Below are 27625 nucleotides of genomic sequence, written 5' to 3'. Positions count from 1 at the left end.
CTCCATCAGTTCCTATCCCTGAGTGTTGAATTTTACGTAGAACTTTGTGACTGAGTCGCAGCATGCAGTCGTAATCTACAACTCAACCTGTGTATTTATATCTCCTGGCACTGCTTACGCCTGCGTCACTCTTCTTGTCCGCTCTTCAGTCAGTGGCTAGAACTCGGAGAGAAAAGGTGAATTGATAACTGGGTAAGTAGTTTATTTTATCACTTTTTATTTTTAATTTTATGCAAATTGGTTTTCTTAAAAAAGTCTGCACTTAAAATGTCTATGGAAGTTGTGTTGAAGGTATCAAAAAGGTTTTGTATTTACAAGTAACATTAAGCTCGTTAATTTACACTGAGTGGGTAAAAGTTACTAAAACTGTTACGCAGTTTTCAAACGATTCTATTCTTAATCTTTTTTGCATTCATCAAAAATACTTTCTTTGACTCAATAGCAGCGAAATGTTAAATATAAACAGTAGAATATATATTTTAAAAATCAATCTCTTTAAAACTTATTCGCACAGCAAATGAAAACTGTTTGATGAAAACTGAACCGACTACATAATACATAGTGGTTGTTACAGAAACAACCACTTCATATCTGGTTACTTTCTAACGATTGAGATCACTCAATCCAACTGTTTGTGGAATAGATAATTTTCATTTCAAATGGTTAGTAGATTCTAGATAATATAAATAAAAAGAAACAAAACACACACCTTATAAAGTAAAATAATATATTAATTCTCAATTTTGAAAAAGTACGTTACATTATAATTTAAAGTACATTAAATTTATATTTTATATTGATTTTGCAGCTGCAAATTATTTTCTGGGATTAAATACAGCTATTGACACAATGGATACAGTAAAACCTTGATAGCAAGTCTTTTATGGAAATTATAAAATAAGACATTCTTTATTTAAATATTTGTGTACTTTAATTAATAATACTGGGTAGTTTTTTCAAATGCAGCCCAAATTACAAGTACAGTAAGATGCTTTTTTACGACAAAACAAGCTCATAATTTGGTATCCATGTTTTCTTTACTTCATTGCCAATCAGCTGATTTACATTGTTGCATGTAGTTTATTTATAATGAGTTTTAGTGTTACTGGGAGCTTATTGTGAATAAGGCCGGCGCCACACTATCCCGTTTAGCGGGATGCGTTTTTACCGCATTGACATTACCCTGTCACACCTTCCTGTTCCACCGCAACATACTTTGAGTGAAGAGCTTGAGCATCACATGCTGAGCACTGTTGAAAGTGACAACAGTAGGGATAAACAACTGGATAGTGTGGCTGCTTTCATTTAACTGCATGCGTTTCGCCTTCCATCCCGTCGTCCTGCTACGCCGCAGCAGCATGCAGTCGATCCTGTCGATGCACCGCAACCACATCAATGTGACCACTCCAATTAAAACCTATGCGCTCAAATCATCCCGCCAAACGGGTCCCGTTTGACCGGACCGGCGAAACGGGATAGTGTGGCGCCAGCCTAAGACTCAGCACGCTGTTTTCGCAAGCACAAAGAGTATGTATTGTACATTCAAAATAAATCATTGGTTTTGTGCCAAGAAAGGTTTGAAATCAAGTTTCCAGGTGTGACTCCAGTGCCTAAAAATCAACTATTTATGGAATAATAAATTTTCAAACATTTAAGGAAGCTGGTTCTGTAAAAAAACAATCAAACATCCTACAATACATTCTCTATTTGACCTTGCAAAAATATAGTTTGAGTCTTAATTAAAATTAATTCTCAATAACACTAAACCTCTTAACAATTAAATATTAGCTGATTGGCAATAAATTAAAGAAAACAGGGATACCAACATTTTTTAAATAAAAATAATGTGTTTGTTTGATTTATAAACAACAATATTTATGGCATGTTGAATTTGGTGAACTATTTTGGATTTTCAAACTGTGTGTATAAACAAAGAGCCCACTTCCAATTTTATTTTACAGCTAGACAAATAAACATTTGACTTTCTTCCGAAAGTTTAATAGTTATCATAAATTTTAAAATCTATTAAAAGAGCTTTGAAGTTGATGTTTTAAGTCGTGCTTTTACTTCCTTTCATAATTAGCATTTTGCATTATTTTCTTGGTTTTAAAGGAGATTATGATGGTTACCATACTTGCAACTATTTCCATCCTTAAAGGTAAAACTTCAAGTTCAGCAAAGAACCTACAAAATATAAGTAATATGGAACTATTCTATTTTCAAAACATAATAACTTGGTTTGAACAATCATTCTTTTAAACAGTTTTATTAAGTAGTTAGTGGTAATTCAGAGTCTTAAATTGTGTTTCTACAAAATATCTAATGCTTCTAGCTACTGTAATACCCAAATAGATCATCAAAGTAAAACCCATTTAAATTTTTGTTATTTGGGTTTTTACGCCTCGATGTCTTTAAGAAAAACGGAAAACCAATAACTTTTTTGCTCTACTAGTATTTTATTATTTATTTATACTATTGTTTTCCAACAAACAACTCTGTTAACTGTGTAAAAATTGTTGTGATGCTTGTAAATAAAAATGATGGTTGAAAACTAACCTCAGCTGCTGCCCTTCATCATCCTACATAAAGCTTTCAATGGTTTTGACTAAAGAAACAACTGTTCTTAGTAAGTCAAACAGCCACACAAGGTATCATGCTCCATTATACACTCAGCCTTCACTGATATTCTGGTTAATGTGAGAATTGTGTCCCTGTCCCATTGTAATGGTATAATTATAATGATTTTTTGCCAATCTTATACAACATAGGTTTAAAGAATAGTAATCATATGTTGAATTTTTTTTTAATTCATAGCAATAGCCATTTTACTATCTTTAAGCAGCTGACTTTAAGGGTAGTTAATAATGGTACAAACTTAACGATAACAGTCTTTGGGAGCTCAAGACATTTTGATAGGACTTGGCTCTCGCAGACCATTGCCAAAACAAAACAGTAATTTTATACTTAGTACAGGGTGTTAACTTTTGTTTTAAGTGATTCAACATAGGTTGGTTTCTAATAATTTAATTCTTATTTTGTTTTACTTTCTCCTCATGCACAGTATTTAGTAGACATATTGAACAAATTCAGGTAATATCTACAATTCCTAAGAATTAAAAAATAAACAATATCAGCAAACTGACACATATACTTTCTCCCATTAGCTTGTCAAAATCGCTTATAATGGCTAGGCAGCAGGAGTAACTAAGATATTTTATGGGTATAATCACAAAAATTGGAAAAACTTGTAAACCATTTTTTCAAAAAAAATTTGGAGTTGTACCATTAAACAAAATGTTTTAAGGTTTAGAGTTGAAAGGACTACTAAATTGAAAGCAAAATCGTTTGAGCCGTTTTATGAAAATCAGATTTCTTTTGTTTAAAGGGTTTTATAGGAAAATCACCAATCAAAATTTCCAAAAAATAAACCTAAAAGACGTGGAAATACTATGGATAAGTACTCACATAGCAAATTTCATAAAAATCGGATGACAGGTTTAGTATGTACCCAGCAAACATCCACTAACATACACATCACTTCGCAAACCACTATTATGGGTTCAGGGGGACCCAAAATGGACATTTCCACCCAAAAAACAACTTCAAACATTTTGAAAAAACAATACTTTCTCCCTATATAGAGGGAGAAAGAAGATAAGACTTCTAAACACTACCTAGTAAGAAAGAATGTCAATACCCTTGTGTTAAAACTCGGTAACTAATTGTTAATCTTTAGAAATAAATTACAAATAGAAACTGAGTACATAAACAAAAAACGATAGCGAAGTATAACGCCACTGAAGATTACTTCTCTTATGTAGTCAGCTGTATAACAAATTTAAACTGGACTTCTACAAAAAGTCATGATCTAATAGCATAATCCTACCTTGAAAACTGATGATAATTTGTTTACATAATGCCAAAATCTAAAAACATGTTTAGGCTAGTGTTGGGGCTCATTATGTTTTTCAAATACTTTGAGCATTGTTGCACATGGAACAAATTATTATTATTTTAACGTATTACATGAGTTGAATACTCTCCCCATGAGAAATACCCAGCCGAACCTTCAGCTAATTTGCTATAGACAATTAATAGACGAGCATTATATACAAGATAAACAAGCACTGTGAGAATCAAACTGTAATCACTGACATATCAAAGCTGTAAAAAATAACACAAAATACAAATTTATTAAATACGAGCAATTAACAATAATCGAGTGATTTATTTAAACTATTGTTGTTACATAATGCATTGACTAACTATGCTCTAAAAGCAAACAGCAAGAGCAAGACATGGCTAAAAATAATAACTGTTTCATTTGCTTATACAAGGGGGATAGTGAAACGAAGCCAAGAGCTTAAGCACCTTCCGCTTATAATTTGTCATTTATATCTCTTTAAAAACGCTTACTGCTTATTCATAGATTAAATATAAAAATTGTGTAATACTACTCGATACATGCTTCTTACAAAAAAAAATATATGCTTTTATTCAAATTGGATGGTATATACTTTTGATAATTGGATGATTGAACAGCTTGAAATGTATCTAATGTGTTATATTTGAGATAGTTTTATTTTTAACTCATATTATTTCTTACATTTTCCACAAACAAATTCTTGTCAGTAATAGCAACTGTGATTTAACTTTGTGGAAAAAGTCCTGCTTTTTTTTGTTAATTTTATATTTCTTTTTATATATTCAGCGGCTGACTGAATTAAGTAAAGCTCATATTAATAGGATGCGTATTAGATAGTTAAATTAAAGAAATGCATAACATAGGTGCCCATTAACATCTAAAGCACTCTTTAATGTAAGACACAGTTTGTATAAAACTTGGTTACAACTCTAGGGCGAATTCCAAATCATCATTCATGTTATTGATTTTGTAACTGATAGAAATCATGGATGTCTAAGGTCAAAGATGAATCTGAAATTTGGAACGATGACATCTTCTTTTGGCACAAAACCAAATTTTGTAATCTTTTGGCTTTCATTTTCTACCTTTTGTTTATATTATAAACAAAAGCAACTATTTCAAACTGCAAGATAATTTTGCAAGTATTCACATACCGTAATTAGTTTGGTTAAGTATTTTTACGACAATATATTTCTTATTAAATCATAGGGTAACATCCAATCATATAAAAATTTGACTGTAATTATAATAAATCACATTGATAATTTTTCTGGTATACCCACATTTAGGTACATAGAACCATGCTCCAACGCAAAAACATTCTGCATGAAATCGTAGTCTAATGTAACTGTGTACACAAGCTGCACAACACCATCAGTCACCGCGGAATAATTTCAACAGAGAACTCTGGGGTGCTTTTTCTTACACAAGATTTTTTTACATCTGATTTTCAGGTTAAAGCATGTTTGATTATATCCACAAGCTAAACAAACTTTCCAGACTATCTATTTTTGCATTGATTGAATATCTGTCTGTGATTTATTTTCCTTTTCATATTTGAGCGAATAAAATAAAAACAAATATTATACACAAAACACACTGTACTATCTCTTTTACATTTGGCGATCATGAACAGATTGTAGGTGGCTCAGCAGCATCCGATGGCTCCACAATGTGTGTACATCTCAACAGAACTAGCAGAACTTCCTCCAGTGGGTGGCATGTCACAGTTGGTTTAATACGCTAGTGTGTAGGACAACATTTAGTTGTCATCACTACTTTCAATAACAATTCATTTAAATTCCATGTTGATGGCCCCTGGATTACTATAAATAACTATAATATGGTATAATTACCTCGTCAAGTAATCCAAATTTTGTTGATGTTAGGTTAAAAAACCTACATGTTCCACCGTGTTCACACGTCATTGTCAGGGTAAAAAAACATAAACAACATTACTGTCACACACACACACACAATAATAATTGAATAATTAATATTTGAGTCTACTACCTGTGCTGGGTCGTGTGTTAGGCCTATCTCAATATCCGTTCGTGCTTTTTATTGATTGTGTGCCTGTGGCAGTAATTTAGTTATGTTTTTTTTTTACCCTGACGATGCCGTATTAATGGTGAAATGTGTAGGTTTAACCTAACATCAACAAAATTTTGATTACTTGACGAGGTAATTATACCATATTATAGTTATTTATTTTTAATTTATTATTATTATTTATTATGTTATTATTAATATATTTTATTATATATTAATATTAATATATATTATTAATATATTACTATATATTATTATTTATAGTTATTAATAGTAAATTTATAGTAATAGATAGGAAAAGTTGATTTGGGGAAAAAACTTTTGAGGAGAAGAAACATAAACATTGGGCCCTATTATGTTATGCGCAGGTATTTTCAGTAAATAGCTCTAGACCAGCACATTTAATTAAGGTTTTGAGAGGTGAATCAGACTTACAGAAAAGGATGAGCTTAATTTTGTACACAGACATACTCATTATAGAAGAGACAAGTAGAGAAAGAAGAAAAAGAATATATTATGGTAGTAGATAGGCATAAAACGAGTCTTAGCCGGAACTGGGAATGTGAACAGAAGTAGCCTGCTTCCATATATAACTGTCCTACAAACAGTGGCGGCAATAAGAGCTCTACAGATCCCCTGGCATGGAGGGGGCTCCAGCCCCCCGGTTCCCGAGTAAAGCAGAAAATAATAATGAGTTAGAATTAGGAGAGTTAATTAAAATTTAAGTTTTGACCTGTAAAAGGCTCTTCTTGCTAAGCATTAGGTAGCATATTTGTTGTTATTGCTCATCGAGCGCCATTGGCTACCAAAAGAGCCAATTTCAGTTGTATTGTTTATGCTACATTATGAACAATGTCAGTAGACATGTCACATGAGTTAATCGAGAATACAATTAAAAATTGAATGTTTGAGCAAAGTATACGGCGTTCAGGTGAGATGGGTCACTCAGCAACCTATAATAGACAAGAAGACCCGAATGTACGGGTCTTCGGGTTAAAATGTACAAGGGCTTTTCAGAAATTTTAGAATGTTTTATAGGAAACACATTCCTATATATTCCTTGCATAGACATTTCAAGCCCATGTCAACAGGCAAATTGAAGGTTAAAAAAGGTCTACGTCATCTTTTTATAAACCAGTTGCTTCATTTTTTTAACAGAAAAAAACTTGGTGGTAGCCTGTTGTACGAGAGATGGGGGGACACTGGAGCTCACTGGAGAGTCAACCCTCTCCTGAGTCCGTGAGGCCAGCTCCTCAACCAAGCTCTGACAACACTTGCACTACAGACCAGGTCAGTCTCTAGTATTGTTGGTTTGTGATATACTTTTATAACAATGTATACCTCAGTTTTAAAAATTTTGTGAAGAAAATGAGGGTTTTAATTTTAATACAAATTAAAAAAAACCTCGATATAACAAATTTTAATAAGCTAGAATTGAGGTCCAACGCATTAACCTCCACGGTCAAAGTATAGAGTGGTCTTCATGGTCAATCTTGGTCTTCATGAGAGCCACTGGCAAAAATACAGGCTGAAGTTTTTCATGAGTTTCAAACAATCCGTCTTTTAATAGGCAATCTATAATTTCCTCTTCAGTTGAATTTTAGCTTGCTCCAAAAATGAATTGTTTCAATGCAACCAGAACATTGGCCAGTACATTTACCAAAGATCAAGATAAAAAAAATCAATATACTAATTCTTAAAATAAAATCAGTTTGTTAAATCTTTTTTAAATGGCAATAAAACTTTTGTGCAATTTCCATTTCCAAAAAATACAGCATTGTTTATATCATCAATGTAACAAAATTGCATAAACTCTTGCTATATAACTTGGACTTTCCCTCTAACATATCGAAATTGCCAATTATTGAGTACTAAAGACTATATAGTATTAGTAATGAACATCTAATGTGTTGTCAGTGTCATGTTTGTCAGCCCCCTCTTCTCCCACCCATCGTTAAACCTGTTGTATAGTACATATAGAGATTGTGAGAACATAAAAAGGTTAGACTACGAATAGGGAGACACCCTTGCCTTTTAGACACACGTTTCTAAATTTGTATTTCAATGTGTTCCAAACACCGAACTGTGTTTGTGCTCTGTAAGAAGTATTCGATCGAGGATCATGGGGTAGGGAATGTTAATTTAGTGTGTTTACCACTAGTCACTAGTCAGCATCTCAAAATTGTGGAAAAATACAGAAAATTAAATGCAACTTTGCAACGAGTCTGTCCTCCTCCTCCAAAACGTAAATAAGGTGCTCCATTTCAGATGGAGCACCATGAGACAACATTTGTTTGGTAAATAGCTTATCATACATGTAAATTGTATTCAATATAATGTTATGGCTTAAAAAATTGAGTTTTGTGAAAATAACTTAAACTTTCTTTTTCTATTGTCGTTTTTGCCTGGCTCCCTGGCTGTGGTTATCCTGCCTACTTATCAACCTTGGCTGTGTAATAATAATATCTTGGCTGTGTGTCTAGTAGACGTGGCATGGTAAAATTAAACATTGCACATCACACATTGCTCACATTGCAAACAATTGACTGCTGATAGATGTAATATGTAAATTACTAATATAGTTATTCCAATATAAAAATGAATTCCTCTGAACAAAATTTACCATACAGAATAATCCATACATCTTCTTTTACAGGATGTGCAACAACAAGGGGCAGCCAAGATCAACAAAGCAGGTGAAGAAGAATGTCATGGTGACAAAGAGACAAATGAAGAAAGCGACAACGAACTAGAGACTGAGGAAGAAAGACGTAGAGGCCAAGTACGTCAGGAAGAGTTGGAAAGCTTCAAAGAAGAACTGCAACGCAAGAGAGCTTTGCGACATGAGACTCTCGCAGCTCTACAGGCTGAGCTCCAAGAGTTACGTAGCCGAGCTTCTCAGTCGGACCAACTTCGGCAACTTCTGGAGGAACAACAAGAGGAAAACAAGAAACTGGTCTTCGAGAAAGAAAAGTTGATGGAACAAATGGAGCACAAGGCTGCACTCGAGAGGCAGATACAAGCGCTGAAAGATGTTTCGGAAATCGGGAAAGAAATGCTGAAAATCAGAGAACTCCAGGTGCATTAAGTAATAATAATCAAAATTAAACCAAACAAAAGTTGTATTTTGAAATTGAAAAAGTTCTTACAAATCAATTACTTTTAAATTTAAAAAAATGTCAATGATTACTCAAAAAATAGTTCTCAAAAATACAACTAAGAAGTCAAAGTCAAAGTCATCTTTATTGTCACATAACGTTTTTTTAAATGCTCTGGCACATCCAGACAAAACAGGTGGCATTGCCAATCTATACTAAAATAAACTAGCTTATTGGTAAAAATAAATACATAGTAACAAAACAAACAATTAACAATGATTTGTCTTCAAGAAACTGATCTATACCATAATAATTCTTTTCCAACAAAAATTCAACAATTTTTTCATTAAAAGATAGGCTACTAATCCTATTATTGATTTTTAGTACCCAGGCAAATTGTTAAAAAATCTTTTACCCATATAAGAAGGTGTCCTTTCCACAAGATTTAATCTGTGTATAGGATATTGAAAATCTGTATGAAACCTAGTGTTATAATTGTGCCGATTATTTTCACTGTGGAGTTTTTGAAAATTTGATTTCACATACAATAAACATTTAAGAATATACAAGTTAGGGACGGTTAAAATCTTTAATTCTTTAAAAAGTTGTTTGCAAGAATATTTAACGTGTTTAAAAGTCATAATTCTAAGTATTCTTTTTTGAAGTTTAAAAAGTTGATACGAACATTTTGAGAAACAGAATATCATCAAGTTTCCCTTTGAAAATTACATTAATCTTTTACTGATGGATCTTAAATTATGCTATTGTCTAATCCAAATTAAAAATAATTTAAATTTAAATATGTTTTTCCAAGGTATTCAAAATTTGGTTAGTTATATTTTTAAAATGTGAATTCTGTTTTGTTTGTAGTAGGAGTCATTGAACTTGTCTCACTCCATTCGACAATTATTACTGGAAACACCCACAGACTAAACTAAGGCCATCTATTGTTGACTCTTGCCTCTTAAAGCATGATGGCCATTTATTTATATCTTGTCGGTTTTACTGCAAACCTTCATCCAGGCAGACAAATTACTTCCTACTTGGATGGAAACCAAAAACTACCATTGTTTGGGTTAAATTTCTCAAATGTTTTCAAAACCACTTTCTGAGTAGGATGATTAATTTTTTTCATCCCCACTCATGGAGTTAAACCGAAGTCCTGTGGGGTGTTCATCACTAAATTAAATTGAAAATGTATTACACTTTGAAATACCTAAATGTACATTGATGTAAGTTGTCTTGAATGATGTAACTTAAAACAGAATTTAATAGAAATTATGGAGCTGAATTAAGGATTTAATATGCCATATTTAATTTATAAAACTTAGAGTGAAATGGAATTATACCACTGTCAAATAGTAATATGTCTCAAACATAATTTTTAACCAAAGTTTGTTTTTGGGCAGACAACAAATCCACGTACTCTGTTTGATAAGCTGGAAAACTGTTAGTATTTAGAGTTGTCATTTTTATACGTTCGCCATAAAATTATTTTTTTATTTAACTCTGAGAGAAGGTTAACAATTGTAAACTTATATAAATATGTATAAAAATATAATTTACCTAGTAAATTTGCATCCGTAAAGAACTTGTGAAACGTTTACAAGTCGAAAAGTCAATTGGCAACCCTCCAGATTATTTTAATCTCGGCTCGAGACTTGCCAAAATCACTCTTTGGCAAACAATCACTCTTCTTATTCTTCAATCTACTGAGAAATAAAACATGTACTATACTTGCATTGATTTGGTATACTTGCTGTCTAAAGTGATATTTAAGAGTAATTATCTTTTCCACTGATGCAAAAAAATGATTTGAGTCATTGATGACAATTACAAATTTAAATAGGTTATTGCGTCAGTAACTGAAATCTTAGAGATTGAAGTAAAGCTGAATGTTTTAAGTGATTGACAGTAAAATTCAAAACAAAAGCAGATGTTTATCTTGATTGTCTAGTCAAATGCATTATGGTTCTACCACAGAGAGCTTATAAGTTACTATGACTTACACTCATTTATCGGTTGAGGGTAAATTTTGAATGATGAAAATATAATCTTATCTTAAAATAATTTATTGTACAACATGTATCCAAAAAACTGACTAGACCATTTGACAGTGAGACTTTTGACTGTTTCAGGTTAAAGAATTAAAGAAGAAGCTCGTAGAAATCAACATCACATCAGTGACTGCGCCTCCTGAAGACCTGCGGATAGAGTATGAAAAACAGATTGAAAATATTCGTAAACTTCGAACTCTCTACGAGGAGCGTGCGGCCGCAACATTGCTTGAACATAGGCGTCAGCTTGAGCGGGAAGAAGCAAGAATAACTGTCCTTGAAACTAAACTGTCTGAGTTACAGAAGGAAACAGAAGAGTGCAAGGATGCAAAAAAGGAATTAGAAGAGAAAATTGAAAAACTAGAAAGCACAATACAAGGTAAAGATGATGATCTAGCATCAACTAAAGACAAACTATTCTCCTGTACGATTCAAAATAAAAGTTTAAACTCACAAATTAAACTAATAAACACTCTTTTTTCACAAATGATCATAAGCCCGAATGTAGATTTGGATCGTTTGATTAGATTGCTGAAAGATAATCATGGTCTTATAACAGACTTGACTGAAACAGGAGATTCAAATGAAGTTGCAGCATTATTGGTTGATCTAGCAGGACAGGTCGAGAAGGAAAATGAAGAGAAAAAGTCTGCCCCAACCCCTTCCTCGGAGGAAATAGAGGATAATGAATTACAGCCAATACACCAAACAAATGACAGTTCACAATCTGAAATAGCTTCTAATCTTTCAAAAGTCTGGAAAGTAATAATTGAGCTACTGAGTCACCATCAAAATTCAAGTCAAACTGAAATTTCAGGAGGAGCGGACAGTTGCTACAAAAGTATACAAACTCCATCAGGTCCACGGTCAGTTATAAGTGTTAGTCAAACATTTATAACTCTTAAGGACTTGATTTTAGAAAAGAATAGGCTAGTCAAAGAAGTCGGTAGATTAAAAACATTGAATAGTCACTTGGAACATCGCCTGGGTAGCCAAGAAAAGAGACTGATAGTAGTAACATCCGAGCTACGGAAAACATGGGGAGTTGTAAATAAACTTAAAGCCCAACACAAGCAACTTCACACTCATGAGAAGATTCTCCGCTATGAACTGCAGCAAAAGAGATGTATGCTAAACGAATTGAAACAGGAGCTAGTTTACTGCAAAGACAAGTGGGAGCAGGCTAGACAGAAGAATTCTCAAACAGAAGAAGACTGGAAGAAACTTAGGAAAGAATTTGCTCTAAGAAAATCAAGGAAAGAGAGCAATTCTGCTGAAAGTGGTTATGAAGAAGAGGATGTAGCTCAGTCTCCACCTTCCGAGCCAATAATGAGCAGGGAAAGCTTGTTTGTAAGACAACATGAAGGGAGTGAAACAGAGCTATCAGAAGAGGACATGGAGCATTCTGACGGTAATAGTTTTGATACTGTAATAGATTTGCTTGATATTGCTTGTATTGAGAACCCAACCAATACCAATTCCGATGTACCTTTTGCACTTTGTGAAGCACCGCCTGAGACACCAGAACTCCCTCCAAATCTTCTTCTACCACTAACAGGTAGTGAGTTTACTGAGGGCCTTGATCAAATTGAGTCTGAAGATTTAGCGGCTGTGTTAGATGTTCAGTACCAAACTCAACTTTTGGGTGCTGATTATAATCTTTCATTGCCATCATCAAGTGGCTCTTCACCTATACCAACTGAAAATGAAGAATTTGCTTTGTCAGAAATGGATGTTTCTGAAGAAGATTCATCTTCAAATGATAACCACGTTTATACAACACCTCTACCATTCACCAATCAATCTGTTTCTGAAGACAAATTGTTATTTGGCTCAAATTCATCAAAAAATATATCAAAGTTTTTGGAAGGACTTTTTACTGACCAAGAAAATAATGATGATAGCACAGTTCCACAAAATAATTTGCATCTTGATGTGCCCAGTACATCCCAGAGAGATGAGAATGATAGCACAACTCCTATTGTAAATAATATGAGCTGTTACCAATTCCCTGTTGTTGACTTCTCAGCACAATCAGCTAATGGAAGCCCCAAAGAATCAACACAAGAGGAAAATGTGAGTAATGATGAAATTAGCAAACAGACTTTCAGTACTGAGCAGGAATCAATTTTTCAACAGTTATCAACAACAGAAAATACAACAAAATCTCATCATGATGATGATAATCCTAGTAAATCCTTGTCTGAAAATAGGGCAGACTCACCTGAAGACTCTTTGAGAGCTCGAGAGGAACGTCTGAAAAAACTAGAAAAACAGTGCAGATCTCTGGTCACGAAAGTCATGTCTACATCATTTAAGAGTGAAGTACTTTCCAACAAACTTGACGAGTTGCACCAGTGTTGTGGTTCTTCAGAAGACATTCCCAAAATTAACGAGAAAACTGAGACTTGCTTAAATGATACTAAAACACAAACTGAGCACAGTGATGGCATGAAGACATTAGACAGCTCATGTTGTGAAGCTTCAATAGCAACACCTAATATGATTTTACCCAATAAACATTCTGAAATCTGCCATAAACCTTCAATGTCAGAAACTGAAAATGCACAAGCAACACCGCTGCCTCAAAAAGAGATCCGTGAAGCAGAAACATTTGAGGAAAGAACGGCAAGAGTCACAAGACTTGAAGATCAATGCAAATCATTATTTTCAAAAATGTCAGCCTCTTCTTCTCGAAGTGAACATCATTTGAAGAACTTGGATGAACATCATGGGAAACATAACTCACATCAATCCAAAGTAAGTTGTGGTTCACGAACAAAAGCACCTGCTTATAAAAGATTTGACCGTACCGAAGACAAAAAACAAAAGAAATCAAAAGAAATGCCAGATTTGGACTCAGAGTCTAAAGCAATCTTGAGAAATTGTTCTCGTGCTGATCCACCACCAGAAACAAGCACGGTGCCAAATAGTGATACTAAAAAAGATCGAACACCTGAGCAAATTTTAGAGGCTAGAGCAGAACGTTTTAAGAGGCTGGAGGAACAATGCAAATCTTTGGTATCAAGGATGACTGCTACATCGTTAAGAAGTGAAATAATATCAAACAAATTGGACGAACTTCACAGTTGTTATGGTTCTTCAGATAGCCCATCAGGCTGTGACGAACATTCCACGACATCAGAGGAAGGCAAAGTGAGATCTCCTAATTCATCTCCAAGACACAACAGAAGAATGGTCACTTTGCCGGGGAGGGAGAATTTGAAAGAAGATCAAACAGAATTAATAAGTAGTCCTATAAGGGAAGAGGAAACTAGGGAACGGGTAACATTTCCACAAAGTTCACAACAGGAGCTAGACCAGAGTACCAAATCACCTAACAGCAACATCGACAGATCAAAGAGAACACCTGAAGAAATCCTGCAAGCCAGAGCCCAAAGACTCAGTCGTTTAGAAGAACAATGCAAATCACTATTTGGTCAAATGTCAGCTACTTCTCAAAGGAGTGATGTTATTTCAAACAAGTTAGAAGAGCTCCATGAACAGTACGGCCAGCCATCTACATCTAGGAGTGCTACACATGATAACACAATTTCAGTTACAACTGAAGAAGCTACAACTGAAAATGATTCAACTGAGGAAAATCAATCTAGCCAACAAAATACTTCAGGTACAGTTCAAGAGGAAACAAATAACCCTACAGATGCTGATTCATCCACAGATAACAATGAAGAAAGAACAGAGTCATTGAAAAAAGCATAATGAAAAACTCTACAAAGATAATGATAAAGATATAACTCTGTTCAGTTTTACTTTCCCTTTAGTCCAGCAACAAAAATGGGATGTTACCATGGTTGTCTTTCAGTGATTTTCCTCAAGAGCTATTTTGTATGTTTTTAATGTTGCAATGTGTTTTGTACTTCCTTTTGTAATCGTTAGTTTGGAATAATTGAATAATTATAAATGTTTGCTATCTGAAATAAAACACTGATAGGTTTTTTTTTTTTTTGTTACAGTTTGAATCTTAAGTCAAGTTATTGTGTAAAAGTACGACATTTGATTTCCTTTAAAATGAATAGAATTATTTATAAAATAGAATTATAGCATTTAAAAACCTTATATTTACTAGAACATACTGTATAAACACTACACAGTATTTGTAAACCAGAAGAAAATGTTGCAATTTTTATGTTTCTTTCAAATGTTCAGTTAATAAAATAAAACCATATTCTATGCTTTAAAATGTGTATATTCATTACAATTATTTAAGGCTGGTTATGTTTTTTGTTTGTTTTATATAATAACGTGATTATGCGTGTAATATAATCTTCTTTTTGAAAACTCCACTTTTATATTACTGTTGAAAACTACTCATTCACGTTTATCCTCAATTCAAAAGTTGTTCACACTTGTAAATTTACAAACATTGCTACACTCACTATGATTGTGACCTATTGAAATGGGTATTATGTATCTCTTCTATTAGATACATTGAAGACAAACCTCAAGGTTTAGATGTTTGATCAGATTTTAAAAATATTTCAGTCAACGACCATTGAGTTTCAGAAAGAAGATGACATCATATCAGTTATGTTGGTGAACAAAATAGATTAAGCAACAACACATTGAATAAGCTATAAATACGTAAAAACCCTGCATTGTGTAAATCTACCCTTGGCTGGTGTCAATAAATGCTTCATCTAGTACACCAACATTACACAAAAGAATTCTGCAGTATTTTTACATTTTGTGTTAAACAATTTGCTTAAGGCCTTAAAGAGTGTATTCATATTTTTTTTGTCATCCCAATTTCAAGAACATGAATCATATTACTTGCCTATTTTTGTTGCCTTCGTTCTGGAGGTAAAAGTTAGTATTCACCCAGGTACATTTACCAGCTTGGTGCCAGATGGTATACAAGATGGAGAAATGTACATATAGGGCGGGTACTAACGTTTACCTCAAGAAAGAAGAGAATAAAAAACGGTAATTAATATTCATTGTTATGGACCTATGACTAGTTTACAATATTGTGTGTAATTTGAAGCCAAAGTTAGGATTTATTAAAATATTGCATTTTTAAAGGATTAAGGTATGTTAGCTAGTCTACCTAAAAAGTTAGAGTCTAGGGGTTTACTATGGACAAAAAAGTCACACAGAAAAACTCTGATATTTCGTCCCATTATTACTTCTTCAGGGAGTAGACAGAGGAAACAAGATATTATCTGTACACAATTCTCTGAGGATGTACTATCAGGACATAACGTAATGTTACACTATGTGGCCTTTTATCCTGTGTCTATTAGCATCTGGACTCTAACCTTCATAGGCAGGGTAACTGAACTCTATTCCTTAAAAAAAAAAACTCTTGGAACATCCACTTGGCCCTCTTTTAAATTTCTATTAAATTAAAAGACCAGGAAAAGTTTATCTTTCACTATACGGAAATCAAAAGCAAATATTTGGAACCTATTGCATCATCATTGGGCAAGGTAAAGTCCTATAGAGTATTAAGAGTTAAAATGCAAACAATATCTATAATTGTTCCTAACTCATCTCAAAGTGAATAGAAAAGACTTAAACTGGTGTTCTAATTTGATGGTTTGGTTAGGGCCTATTGTTTTAATTATTTATTTAGTATCTTAAACAAAATGTTCTTTGCTCAAACTCTCGTATCCAGGTACTGATCGGAGAAGACATTTGGAATCTGGTAGGTTTGTGGAGGCAGTCGTCTGTCTAATGAGTTATAAGAGAATCTTGGTCTCCGTTCCTCTAGAAAATTAAAACTTTGATTACATTCACTATACTATTACGAAACAGTGATGTTGCTAGGTGTATTTTTTTGTTTCAGCCACAGGTTTTACATTTAATACACATCCAGCTAAGGTAGCTTGAGTATTGAGTCTTCGAGTCTTGGGCTTTACTTGCCCTAAGTTGCTCAAATGAATACTGCAAAAAGCCTGTCAGGTTTGAAGTGTGTTCATCATAGGGTACAGGTTTTATGGAAGAATAAATAATAACTAATAAAAATTTATGGTGAGGAATAATTTCCTGTAACTCATTTAACTTATTGAAGTCTAGTCTTGTAACTTATGAGCTAATATAAAAGTCTTGAAAAACTGCAAGACAGCTTGACAATTACAGAGTTCTTACAGCATTTTACTCCCAACTTCAAGGAGCTCAGTTCAAAAAATTGTAGTACTTGAACTGAAGTTTGATCCCTACAACATTTTGAAGTGACCATTCTGATTTGACAGAAAAACCAGAGTATCGTATTAAGAATAGTGGCATAGTAGGCGGTCAATGCATATAGAAATGCCGTAGAAAAGTAGCACAAGTGTCTAGTTTGAACTCTGAAAAATATGATTGGTTTTTAATAACTAAGATTTAAATACTTTATTTACCTTCTAGACTTGTGGAGAGTTTACTTTTTATTGCACCTTCTTTCCTGTTTATCGTTAAACTTCTTTTTCTCCTTGTTTTCCAGATTAGTGTTGGAGAAATTACTAAGAGAAACATGAATGTTCCTAGCAATGCATAAGCCAGTAGTAGATCGTCAGACCCTATATTTAAATAAGAGGATTTAATAGAAGTTCCAAAAGTAACTCTTTAAACCTTAGATATTAATCATTAGTTCGTGGAGACGAAGGGGTTGCCAATACACAGATATCTTCCTTCTTCTCAGGGGAATATTTGTTATTTTAATGGATTGACGTACAGCATAAATAAACCTTACTAGCAATCTAACAAATAATTTCTCCCATCATCTTGTCAACAACCCTTATCAAGCGGTGTGAGTAGCCACGATATTTTACAGGGAAAATCACAAAAGTTGCAATAACTTTTGAACAATTTTTATGACATATCCTCCTTGCAGTCGATCTAACAAATCTTAGTCTGGTCCAAACATTTGATATCAAAGTATCGCAATTGAACACATTGTACTCAATTGCATGGATGCATTATGCATCGATCTCATATCATAACACATTTTTAACGACTAACTCGTCTAGGCCTAACCAGCAATAAAATAGGTGTATAGACAACGGTACAAATTTTCTAAAGAAAGTCTGGCTGAAAAGGGATGGCATTTTCTGGACATGGCTATGCATATTATGTGTGGAAATTACAGCAAATGTAGGTAGAAAAAAAGTATATCAAGCTTTTATCTTACCTGGAATGAAGTAAATTAAATCTTGATTGCAGGGACAAAGATGAAATTCTATTTCGTCATTCACTTGCAATGTCCTAGAAGAACTCAAAAGTCAACAGCTTAGTAAAATAGCCTGCAAAACTGCAAGCTAAGCAAATTTCCATTTGCCTGATTCAATTTTCTCAAAAATATTAAATTCTTATAATTATTAACAGTTTAATAATGATGTAGGCCTACATGTTCATATTTTTACATGTTTTACCAAATTGCATCAATATCTGATCATTTTTATCAAGTTGTCGTCATAACGGACAAAATCAAGAATAAATATGAATAATTTGAACGGATATTGTTCATGACTTCTGGGGGCTACAATATGGAAAAGCAAATTGGTCCTGGGTCTACTTACCATGATACCTACTAATTTATGGGAAATTCGCTGTAAAGAAAAAGTCTTTGATCTAAATAAGTCATAAATGTTTACATGGCGTATGTATATAAATGCATGTTTGTATGTTCTTTTGCACCAAAATTAGGTTTACACTAATATAAAAAATATAAAAAAATGACTTACCAAATTCTTTTGTCAAAACAGGCGCACCAATTCATAAGTGAGTCACTTTCATAACTGGTACCATTTAAATAATTAACAGTAATTTTCTCATTTTTTATAAACAATGTAAAGTTAATAAAAAATGTAAAATGAATTTCACCCGTGATGTTTGAGATTACTTTTGTGTTTTCCCTTCTTCCAGTGATATTTTTATTCCGTTTTTCCATCTCACATAGAAAATTATTTTTATCTTCATCCAAAAGTGTTGAACTTGCTTCAAAAGTACACACTATAACAAGAAGATAATTTGAGTTTAGCTTCTTCAAGATTCTTTGTAGAAAATACGATCTATTTATACCTATGTCAATCTGGTAGGAATATAAAAATTTTTTTGAGGTAAATTCAAAAGAAAAGTCCAAGTCTTCTGTAGTATTGCTAGCATACAAGCATTGGGAAGAAATGTTCTCATAAGTGAATCCCCAGAAGCACTCACAAATATCAGGCTGTACACATATACCATTGTTACAATCGACCGAGCAAAAGGGGTCACAAACATTCTGAAGTTCTTCATCAGGTTCGTATCCAAGAAAGCACAAGCACTGCTCCGGCATCAAACAGTATCCATTTACACACTTGGAACATTTAGGGCTACAAATATTATTGTTATGCACATCTTTCACATAGCCGCTTGAACAAGAGCACTCGTTAGGTCCGATGCATTCTGCATTCACGCAAGGCTCTTCACAGCGAGGAACGCATGTTGAGTAATTCCCTGATGGGTTTGTGTATCCTCTGAAGCAAATACAAGTGTCAGGTGCTACACAAGCTCCGTACTCACAATCTGAACATACAGGAACACAAATGTGACTTACTGGACCTAACTGATAGCCTTCTAAACATTCACATGTTTCAGAAGCTATACATTTTCCGTTGACACACTCTTTTGAACAGACAGGACTAGTACTGTCGCCACAATCTTTACTGATACATGGAGTGCATTTGTTTAGCATGAAAGGGTCTTTTCGGAACCCCCAATAACATTCACAGTATTCTGGCCTGTCGCAATAGCCGTTAACACACTTTTTAGAACAAATGGGTTCACATATGCCAGGGTAATCTGTGCTTTTGTAACCTGGTTTACATGTACACTTTCCAGGCGAGGAGCAATATCCATTGATACATTCATGAGAACAGAAAGGCCCACAAATGTGTGGAACTACTTTATTTTTGTAGTAGCCTTCTTCACACTCACAGAACTGTGGCATAGAACAGATCCCATTGACACATGGTGGGCTACAAACAGGGCTGCACTTGTAGGAATCCCAAAAACTCTTGGTGTATCTGCAAAACAATAGTTATCAGAACATTTGTATTCATTTTCAAAATATTATTTATTATTATAAATCACAATTTAATTCATAAAATAATACTTTAATAAACAAGTGTCCACAAATATGTCTACCAGTTTGTCACACTTCTGTGTGAAAGGTCTTTTGTGGCACACTGTTTACTAAGCTTATGGTACCACTTACCAACCATTGCAAATCTAAAATATCAGTTGCCAAGTGGCCTGTGCCAATTAGTTAAAAACAAAAAATGCTTAACAGATTTTCAGAAACATTGGTCCTATTGTTACAAGACTAGAACTCCGTCATTTAGGTAGGTTGTATCTAAGTTTTGGAGTCATGCTATGCCCCCTGATAATGATAGTAAATGGCAATTATTTAAAACAAGATTGACTTTCTAAGTTTCCTCTCCACATATGACTGAAATGAGAACTGCTCCTTGAATTCTAGGCGTTGTCGACAAACCCACTCTTTAAGAGAGAGCTGGATGCCAACTACTGCTTTTGATGGATCTGGAGTTGTTTCGGTTTCTGGCAGTGAAAACATTGTGAAAACATGAAACTTTCTGCTGATTGATAATGTAACCCAACACTTTGCCTATGTCGGTTCTCGGCAGGTAGTTTGCAACAGCAGAAGCCTGGATTTAATGGAAGGTCATACAAGCCTCCTGCCTGCAGCTGGAGGTAGTGCGGGGCCCAGTGCAAATGTTCATAGTCCTTACTACCAAAAAGTATTATCCGAACAAAAATAATGAACAACATCTCAATTTATAATATTAATATACATAATCCGTCCCTTTTTATACAGGGTTGATAAAAAGTCTGGAGACCCCCTGTCAATTTATTAACGGCCCATACTAGAAAAACTAAACTCTGCACACCTTTATGGCATGTTATGAGGTATCTTTTTGGGCATAACCGCCACTTCATGAACATCCCCAAAATGGGGGATTTCGGGGGAAACTAAAAGATTTCAAATTGTAAGACCCATCGAGTGACCCCCTCATTTTGATTGAAGGTCCTGATAAAAGAAACCCAACAAGCAAACTAGGGGTCTCTATCTCAACCCAGTAAAAAATGGCAGTCAATTGAAATTCTCAGAAGTGAAATTTAACTTTACAGCTTTCCAAGACTGGAGATCCCTGTAAATTTTGTAACGGCTCACACTAGAAAAACTAAACTCTGCACACCTTTATAGCATGTTATGAAGTACTTTTTGAGCCTAATTGGTACTTGGCTCGCAAACCCAAAATGGGAAATTTTGGGGAAAACTAAAAAATTTGAAATGTCCCCATCGAGCGACGGCTCATTTTGAAAGTAGTGATCAAAGAAAACTAACAATGCAAACTAGAGGTCTCTATATATATAGAGGACACAGTAAAATATGGCAGTAAATTGAAATCCTTAGAAGTCTAAATTCTAATTTCTAAAGATTTCAACTGACTGCCTTATTTTACTGGATTAAGATAGAGACCTCTAGTTTGAGTTGTTAGTTTTCTTTTATCTAATTAGGACCTTCAAAATGAGGGGTCACTCCATGGGTCTTACCATTTGAAATTTTTTAGTTTCCCCCGAAATCGCCCATTTTGGGGATGTACCCAAAGTGGCGGTTATGTCCAAAAAGTACTTCATAACATGCCATAAAGGTGTGCAGTTTATTTTTTCTTGTATGGGCCGTTAAAAATTGACAGGGGGTTTTCAGACTTTTTATTAACCCTGTATTTTCATAATTGATGGAAAATTAACGGACCTTTTACAATTTTTTATATTCCATACCAAGTGTGGGGCCCTATGAGGCCGCATCTTTCGCATGTGCCTAAGGCCGGCTCTACGCAGGTAAGCTTGCTATCCTCTCTAAAAAAAAAACAATACAAACTCCAAAGACATACCCTTCGTAACAAGTGCAGTTGTTGGGGGTAGAGCAGTAGCCATTTTTGCAAGGTCTAGAACAAATTGGTTCACAAGCACCGTTGTTTATATGGAATCCTTCGTCGCATGTTTGAGGAAGGTTGGGTTTTGGTTCACTTATGCTTGTGGTTTGGTTGCTCATCAAAGTGTAGTTGCTATGAGCCACACATTTTCCCGACTCACAAACAGGAGTACATCCGGAGAGATGTTCCATGTAGCCTTCGCAGCAGTACAGCTCAGTCTACAAAATAGTCAATCTGCAAATCACAAGTTTCAAGTATTGGACCTAAACAAATCACGAGTTTCAACTATTGGACCTAAACCAGCCGCGGCAAAATTGTATAAGGAAAAGGTCGGAAAATAAAACCATTGTAAAATGTTAAAAACTATATTCAAACATTGAAAACGTTAAAAATAAAAGTTTATATATTACATTATAAGGTTGTAAAACGCTAAAGCCATCATAAATTAAACAGTAAACAACAAAAATTTAAACTCTACTATTGAAACCGTAAAATATGAGATAATGATAAACACAGATATACAGATTTCCGGCTCTCTATTTGCAGCTAAGACATGAGGTAACAGTGAGGTTTGCATGGATGAGGAGTTGACAGATCAATATGACAATACCGGGTGTTTATAAATGAATATCGGGGTTTTAACGCTTTATAACTTTTATACTACTAAACTTACTGCTGTAAATAAGACATAATGAAAAAGCAACTCAAAGAGTTCATGCCTTACAAAGACAAATTATTTAACAAAATCAATTAATTGTACAAAGTTAAAAAGAAATCTCCAACTTTTTTTACCACTATAAATTGGGAGGTTGCTTAAAATTTTTGCAAATAACTTTCAAATGGTGAGGATGTCGACCAAAGTGGAAAGTAATATTATGAAAGAGAATAAAATTTCCTATAATTTACTATTATGCATTTCTTGAAAATACTTAATAAATCCAGCCAAAAATTGCCTCAAAATACAAAGAATTTGAAAATTCCCATTTTCAATTTTGTTTATTTTGAGGCAATTCTTTACTGGCTTTGCTTCTTTTCTTTGCGGCTCTTTAAGTTGCTTTTTCATTTGATGTATTATTTATAGTGGTAAGTTTAAAAGTATAAAAGTTATAAAGCATTAAACTCCTGATATTCATTTTATAAACACCCAATACAATAGACTTGAATCATGATAGACACACATTAAGATATGTAATGGATTACCACAAACTGCAATCAATTTAATTTTTCAAGCCAATTTATTTATTTATTTTTGCTTGAAGTAATCTGGATAATTTGCAATCAACATGATTGGAGCTCTACTATAGTATATTTGTTGTTATTGCTCGTTGACAAATGGACGTTAACAGTGTAGTTGTAGATTTTTCAGAGTAGAAACGATCCTCGTTGTCGCAGAAAACACAGGTCGCTTACCATAATATTATGTACGTATAGGTTAGGTTCTTTGGAAAAAGCAGAGTGGACGTTACTGACTACCAAAGTCATGTCAATATCAGTTGTGTTGTCATAGATTGTTAAATACAATGTTCACAGCAATTTTATACTCAATCTATGAATGTTTAACGTAAATAAAATTAAAAACTAACGAGTAAGCCAATTGTTCAGTGCCCAGATAAACGTCACTCAGCTTGGCCAAGAGGAGATCAAATACATAGGGCCAGAGATTGTTCTGGGGGTCCTGAGTAGTTAATCACCACTGTTGTTACTTTAAGACGACTAATTATGATTACTCTTCAAAAATATATTTGTGTTTTCAGTTGGTTCTCAGTGACACAACTGTTAATGTGTGGATAAGGTAAATGGGGGAGTGAGGTGGTCTCATGATAGAGCACAGGACTTCAGTCCCCAAAGCCCTGGATTTTAAACCTGCCAATCACCAGTGGATTTGAAAAACGTGATCATGACCCTCTAGGTCTATCTTACAGTAATGTATAAACAGCTCTGGGCTAGAGCCTATAGCGTCCTAGGATGTGAAGGAGGGATAAAAAAAGAATGTGTATATAAATATCGAAAGGTGATTTATTTTGATTGTAGTGTGTTAAATAAAAAAAAATTCTGTTGTCCAAATTTTACAAGTTAAAATTGATACGATGATAGGGAGCTGCTAAATGATATGAGGGTTTTTTTGCCGCCCTGTCGAGCGAGCGAGTGGCGGAGGGTAGTAGTAATAGGGGTGTTCCAAAGCCAATGTGTGGACATTTTTAGTAGCCATGGAGCTGTGGACAGCTGAGCACCATGTATTTGTAGTGGAAGTGTTTTTAAAAGTGGCAATTCCTCGGCAGGACGGCAATGAAAACCGTCAGATCATTTTGCCGCTCCCTGTACTATAGTAATACTACGTTGTAATTATTTTATTGGCTAGTATAAAAACGTAGTGTCCTTATAAACCTAACATTATACTTGTGATTACCTCATTTGTATACTTGTCTTCTTCCTGATTAACAGTAATAATACTGAAACAAATGCCGAAATTTAAGGAAAGGTTTACAAGGTGCATACACATATCAAATCAAATATATCAAATTAGATACTACTTTTACCAATATTTTTCTTTTAAGTACAGTGCATAAGATTTTTGGAGTAATTCCAGTTTAAATATAAATTAATAATGTAAGTTTATCTTGTGGTTGCCAGGTTCTTGAAGTTTTTGATTATGAAGCTCGATGTACGTTTCACCACTTGTATGGCATTATCAGAAGCACAGCATATATTTACATTGTTGTTCACACTCAACTACCTATACTATTTACTATGTACACTGTACACCTTTTGTTGGCCGAATGTAAATAGTAAATAAAGTAGTTTAGTGTGAACAACAATGTAAATATATGAACTGATGATGCCACACATAGTGGTGAAATGTACATCGATCTTCATAATCACAAACTTCAAAAATTTGACAACCGCAAGATAAGCTTAAAGTAGGTATACATCCATCCGTAATTTTTGTTTGTTTGAGAAAATCCAAAATAATATTTAAACCCCAAAAACTTTTAGGATTTTCATATTTTATTTAAAAATCTAAAACATTGAGTGATATTATCTCAAATTAACTTTGAAAGAAAATTTCTATGATTAAAATGCCACCAGTATGGCCGAAACAACCAAACGGCATAACATTAAAGGCTTCTTACTTGATTGCAAACTTACTTACTTCTTACTGTCTCTTCTGCAAACACCTTCGCCTTCCAAGACAACAATTTGAGAAGTTTGTACGAAAAAATATAGGATTGAAACATATAAAAGGTAGTTCATCATCTTGGGTTCTGTCTGGAACAAAATATCATAGAACTATCAGCTCTTACACTGTGTGTGTTTTTTTTTTATATAACTGACCCAGATTCATTTCCTTCACCCCCTCCCTCCACAGTATTAGGTGTGAGAGGCGTACTTTGGTCTTCACTTGAAAAGTTGTTCAAACAAAAATGTAAATTACAATAATATGTATGCAGTAATTCCTAAAATGACAAAATATAATTAGAATTGTGCAGTACTTGATATTAAAAGACATTAGTCAATGTTTTGAGGATGATCTAAATCTATTGGACTAAGGTAAGTCAATTGCTCAGTCGGTAGTGCCACGGATTTTGGGTCCAAGGCAGCGATGTTGTAGGTTCGGATCCTGGTATCTGCCACTACTTATAGGATTTGTTTGAAGGTTTCTGGAAGAAAAGTTGGCTATCATATTCAAAATGTGAATACAAACAAAAACTAAAAGAGAGGTGAAAATCTAATTAGATTGTCCTATTATTTGATATCTATCTGTTAGCCGCTGGACTCTAATTTTCACAGGTAAGCTAGCTGAACTTTATTCCTTTTCTAAACATTCCTTTCTAGTCAATTGGCTTTCCTTTAAAATGTAACATTAAATGTTTTAGTGTAGGTAAACTAAAAAATAAGGAGGTAGTGACAAAAAATTAGGTTTTTACTTACCTTCTTACATGAACCTTTTTTTGCGACAATATAAAGAAAAGAAAAACATTCCTTACGTTTTAATGTTTTGTGAAAAGTAACCAGTTAAAAATGTTTTTACCAGCATAGTTTATCATAACATCTTACAATCAAATGCACTTTTTATTGGTATTACACAATATTCTGAAATAGACATAAATGTACTACAAAAGGAAAACCAGCATTGTTATTTGCTGTGTTGAATAAACAATCAAACTAAAATGTTTACATGACTGGATGATTCCTACATAGTGAAAGGAAATGCCAGATAAAAGATGATAACACTAAGTGATAGCGAATCATTTCCAACTGGTAATCAGAAATTGAACTGGAAAAGGACTCATTACAGACTCAATGATTTAATAATCTTTTAAGATAAGTTTGATTTGAATATTGGACTTTCATCTGATTGGATAGTCTTAAGTCGTAGATTTAAAAATTAAAATCATTAGATGGTTGTTGCAGACATCCATATTTTGATTTAGAATATACAGATTTAAGTAGACATCACAAATATAAATTATTGCGTTAAATTCTGCAACAAAAGCCACTAATTAGTTTGTAGACAATTTGAAAACAAACGGTATCAAGTATCAGCAAATTGACACATTCTTTATCCAATCAGCTTGTAAAAACCCCTTATTATGGGTAAGCAGTGGGAGTCGAGTCGGTATGATATTTTATGAGTAATATCACAAAAACTTTAATTTTTTTATAGGTGTGTGCGATGCAGCATTTGTTTTTCGATTCAATGCATCGATGCGATTCAAAGAATTTTGATTTGAATAGATGCGATTTGATTCAATACAGCACGTCATGATTTTCCTTTAAAATTTTTTACAGCTTGCATTTCTGTAATGGATCATTTACCTTTAAGGAACATTTAAAAAAGGTTAAAGTAAAAAAATGTACTGAATAAAATGTTTTATGAACAAAAGGATAGTTGCTGACCTAACTCCTGCTGATTGACACTGCTAATTTTATGGCTGGCCTAAGAAAATCCAGACTTCACTAACAATTAGAATAAACCTATACCAAAGCAATTGTTATTATTATTGGCCTGTAAATAAAAAAAAAGAAGTTTATTTCACATATGATGTGATGTAACTTTATTTCCACTTTTATATACTTGGCTTTCAATACTTTGGTTAATTCTTAGGATCAGAAAAAAAAATTGATGATCAGTGTTTATTGTCTATTTGATACATTATTACACATTTAATAAATAGATGTGAAATTAGAAATTAAAATTAATAACAGTTTGTGTTAAACTTAAAAACTCAAAGAGATCAGTGAGTAGGCCTACCAAAAAGATAATATTTATTAATTAGAAGTAGAACTTAAAAATGAACTCTTTGTAATAAATCATTACTAGATAAATTAATTGTGAAATAAATAAATTTGTCAAATCATAATAATTAGTTTATATATGCACCTGGACAGAATCGATGCATGAAGACAAATTTGATGCATCAGTATTTCGATGCATGCTGAAATGAATAGAAATTTCAATGCATTCTCGATGCATCACCAATAATTTTTCATTATAATCTTTGCAGCATTGAGGTTGGACCATTTGGTTCAGAGTTAAAAGGCCGATAA

General features: G+C 33.6%; 2 protein-coding genes across 4 annotated transcripts; one reads left to right on the top strand and one right to left on the bottom strand.

Moving 5' to 3' along the window:
* Positions 1–74: 74 nt before the first annotated feature.
* Positions 75–15285, top strand: LOC128982055 (centromere protein F-like). Its single transcript, XM_054401094.1, has 4 exons — positions 75–192; positions 7136–7267; positions 8634–9056; positions 11214–15285. The coding sequence occupies exons 2-4, from the start codon at positions 7169–7171 to the stop codon at positions 14853–14855; spliced, it is 4164 nt and encodes a 1387-aa protein (XP_054257069.1). The 5' UTR covers positions 75–192; positions 7136–7168; the 3' UTR covers positions 14856–15285.
* LOC128982056 (tenascin-like) lies at positions 15177–26098 on the bottom strand. 3 transcript variants are annotated; one of them, XM_054401095.1, is made up of 8 exons: positions 26006–26098; positions 25227–25342; positions 24483–24525; positions 22034–22293; positions 18821–20140; positions 18268–18341; positions 17498–17656; positions 15177–16865 (listed from the first exon to the last, which is right to left on the bottom strand). In XM_054401095.1, the coding sequence occupies exons 2-8, from the start codon at positions 25328–25330 to the stop codon at positions 16756–16758; spliced, it is 2070 nt and encodes a 689-aa protein (XP_054257070.1). In that variant the 5' UTR covers positions 25331–25342; positions 26006–26098; the 3' UTR covers positions 15177–16755. The 3 variants fall into 3 exon arrangements, with proteins under 3 accessions (XP_054257070.1, XP_054257071.1, XP_054257072.1); XM_054401096.1 differs by lacking the exon at positions 26006–26098 and having other exon boundaries at positions 22034–22309; positions 25227–25265; XM_054401097.1 differs by lacking the exons at positions 24483–24525; positions 26006–26098 and having other exon boundaries at positions 25227–25334.
* Between the last annotated feature and the right edge of the window lie 1527 nt (positions 26099–27625).

This window comes from Macrosteles quadrilineatus, unplaced genomic scaffold, assembly GCF_028750875.1.
Source record: "Macrosteles quadrilineatus isolate MER2022 unplaced genomic scaffold, UCM_ALF_1.0 Scaffold_94__1_contigs__length_391377, whole genome shotgun sequence".
NCBI lineage: Eukaryota > Metazoa > Arthropoda > Insecta > Hemiptera > Cicadellidae > Macrosteles > Macrosteles quadrilineatus.
This window is presented reverse-complemented; position numbering and strand designations above follow the sequence as displayed.